The 3,036-nt window shown below is 41.2% G+C and overlaps 1 protein-coding gene across 1 annotated transcript; it reads right to left on the reverse strand.

Annotated features, from left to right (window-relative positions):
• Positions 1–267: 267 nt before the first annotated feature.
• Positions 268–2,853, reverse strand: LOC101846002 (cdc42 homolog; the record flags this gene model as incomplete). The annotated part of the gene is given in 2 exon segments (XM_005099657.3): positions 268–1,626; positions 2,795–2,853. Coding segments are annotated over 2 exon segments (494 nt in total), but the record flags the coding sequence as incomplete, so codon positions are not given.
• Positions 2,854–3,036: the final 183 nt, after the last annotated feature.

Here is a 3,036-nt window from a genome sequence, read left to right on the forward strand (position 1 = left end):
ACTTCATAATTTTAGAAGTATCCACTAAAATTAAGTCAATTTTGTCAACAATAATGATGATAACCAACATCAGAGGACGAAATACAAGGAAATTAATTACAACTGAAAGCATATTATCTTGCACTCAAACTATTATCCCCCCCCCCCCTTTTCACCCATAACCAACCCCCCACTTCTCTCTCTCTCTCTCTCTCTCTCTCTATCTCTCTCTCTCTCTCTCTCTCTCTCTCTCTCTCTCTCTCACCCACTCTCTCTCTCTCTCTCTCTCTCTTATCTATCTTTATCTCTCTCTCATTTTGCCCTCTCTCTCTCTCTCCAGCTTTTTCTTCACTGTTGTAATGCTTCTGTTGTAGCCTTAAACTTGTATATAGAGATGCCTGAGAACTCGGTGTAGCTGCAAGGCCATGTTACGATCAAACATTCCAACATTGACCTCATCATGATTCTCCCACTTTCAAACTGTTTTGAGGAGTCAAGAATCTCACAGACAACTTTCTCTCTTTTTTAAAGAAACGGTCTTGAATTTCTTATTGATTTTTTTTCTCGCGGCATACTTTTCCATAACGAAAAGGGGTGACTGAGAACGAAATGATTAAGCAAGATGGAAAAAATGAATGCATGTACAAGATATTAGTACGCCAGTACGTTTAAAGATACATGATAGAACATGATTGTCATTGAGCGGTCCATTGGGTACCATTTTCCGATAGCTTTACTTGGAAGCTTGGCATTAAGAATAATAAATAACTGTTCCATGTAGAAACAGCGATAACGCGTCACCACTAAGGTTCAAATTGAAAGGACAAAAACATTCGTTTTACGGCAGCCAGTTATTCTTACTGATTTGTGCTTTTTGTTCTTACTGCTTTGTACTTTTTGGGCAAAAGCATTCTCCCCACATGAGCTTTGTTAAGTCAACACAGGGGGGTGCTGTTCGACACTTCAGACATTGAACAGTCGCTGGATATGGATACCATCTTTAACAGATTAGCTTTCTGTTGGCGATTTATCTGAGTGACCGTGCACGTCTTCGCCGAAACCAAACCGATTACTCGAAGGATTTCTCTGCTCTCAAGTCAAGTCGTGACCACAACAGAAGAGTTGATTTGGCAATGGCGATCACGACGAGCTGAGACCTTATTTTGAAGCCTTTTCAGCTTTTGTTTTTCTTTGTGATAAGTGTCCTTTCATTTACATTATAGAACATGCGCAGTGGCAGCCTGTGTCTTCAGGATCAACGCGACGAAGTCCGCTCTCAATGGCGGCCTCCCGGAGTCTTGAAATGCCCGCCTCTGTCAAGGACGAGCACTCAACGTAGGAATCCAAGCCGAGCTTTGACGCGACGTAGACGCCTTCCTTCGTGCTGATGAACACCGGCTGTCCCTTGGTGCTCTTGTGCTGGTCACGTGACGCGGTGGACGTTTTCCTGCTGGGTGGAGCCGCCTCGTCTCTGAGGTCGATCTGGGTGCCAACGAGGATGATGGGAGTGTTGGGAGAGTGCTTCCGGATCTCCGGGATCCACTTATCCTGGGCGTGTCTGAGAGATTCTGGGGTGGCTACTGAGTAGCACAGGAGAAACACGTCACTGTTTACGTAAGAGAGAGCTCGCAGATGAATGTATTCCTCCTGAAAAATAAACACAACAAGAGCGCACATTTACGATAACATTTAATTATTTTCAATCTAAAAATAAATAGTGAGAGACACAGGTGCAAACAATTTTATAGATTAGCTCCCAGAAAGATCGATTGTCCATTATAGACGCGGCAAAAACTTTGGCTAATAGATGGAGCACAGCTCGTTATTTGTATGCATTACTCGTATCGATGCAGGGCGTGGTAAGCTTTTCTCAACAATCTCGGCGGCAGCACAAACGCGTGCTTTTACGCCTACGCTCAATTCTTGAATATTTAATTTACAACTGCGTCAACGATACGTATAATCAAAGGGTATTAGCATATAAACGGAATATCATTATAAAGCAAAAGCCGAAAAAAATGACGTCTGGTACGAGAATCGGTAGTCTAAGAGAAGACGTACGTTAAATGCTCTTGTTTTTGTAAGTATTTTAAGGCATTTATAGCACAATAAGGTCATTTAAGTGCCGAAGATTAGAGACGTTACAAGAGAGTAACAAACACAAAAATGAAACAGGAGAGACAGGGACGATGTATGTTTGATAGGAAAAAAGGAGCAGACTACACCAAAGCACTTGCCACCAACGCACATCTCGCCTCTTAAACAACTTAATTTCGTTGGAAGAAGCTTCAAACAATGATATATTACAGAGTAGCCTCCACTAAAGAGACACTGCAATCTAATAAATTTTAAAGATTCAACTTATATAAAAATAAGAGCATCCCTGGGTGCAAAATTGGGAGCATGACATGTAATTATGGGTTGCTTTTAGTTTGCTCAAACAAAACACTAGCTATTGACAGCTACACGTATCAGCTTCGAACTCAAGAGCAATTTTGACAACTTTAAGATCAGATAGAACCTGAGCTCAGTGAGCGGTAAGCAAATTAGAAGTAAAGACAGCATAAAACGCAATAAACGGGTTTCAGTTTGGTATCGAAATGTGTGTGTTTGTTTGTCTAAGTAAAGAAAAGCACATCACCACCAAAACGGTCATTTAGTGCAGGGGAAAACTAAGACATAAAGACAGAAAAAAAACAGGAGGGACAAAGACCCACCAGTGGTGTCCTCCAAACACCCGCTCCAGTCCAGTAGAAATAATATTATTCAGATAACAAACAAGAAAAATACGACGAGATGTTTTAAAAATTCTTACCTGTCCCGCTGTGTCAAACAGACTTATGACGTAGGATTTTCCTCCCATTGATGTTGTAACTGAAACAAAGGGGGAAAAAAACAGTTATTATTTCGCTGTACAACGCGATAAATGAATAACAATTTTATGCTTTGCAATTCAGGAAGATAACATTTCCCAAACTCCAGGAAAAATTGAACCAATCAAACATTTTCTTCTCCTCCCCCCTATCCGTCTCTCTCTCTCTCTCTCTCTCTCTCTCT

The sequence above is a fragment of the Aplysia californica genome, unplaced genomic scaffold (assembly GCF_000002075.1).
Source record: "Aplysia californica isolate F4 #8 unplaced genomic scaffold, AplCal3.0 scaffold00221, whole genome shotgun sequence".
In the NCBI taxonomy this organism is placed as follows: domain Eukaryota; kingdom Metazoa; phylum Mollusca; class Gastropoda; order Aplysiida; family Aplysiidae; genus Aplysia; species Aplysia californica.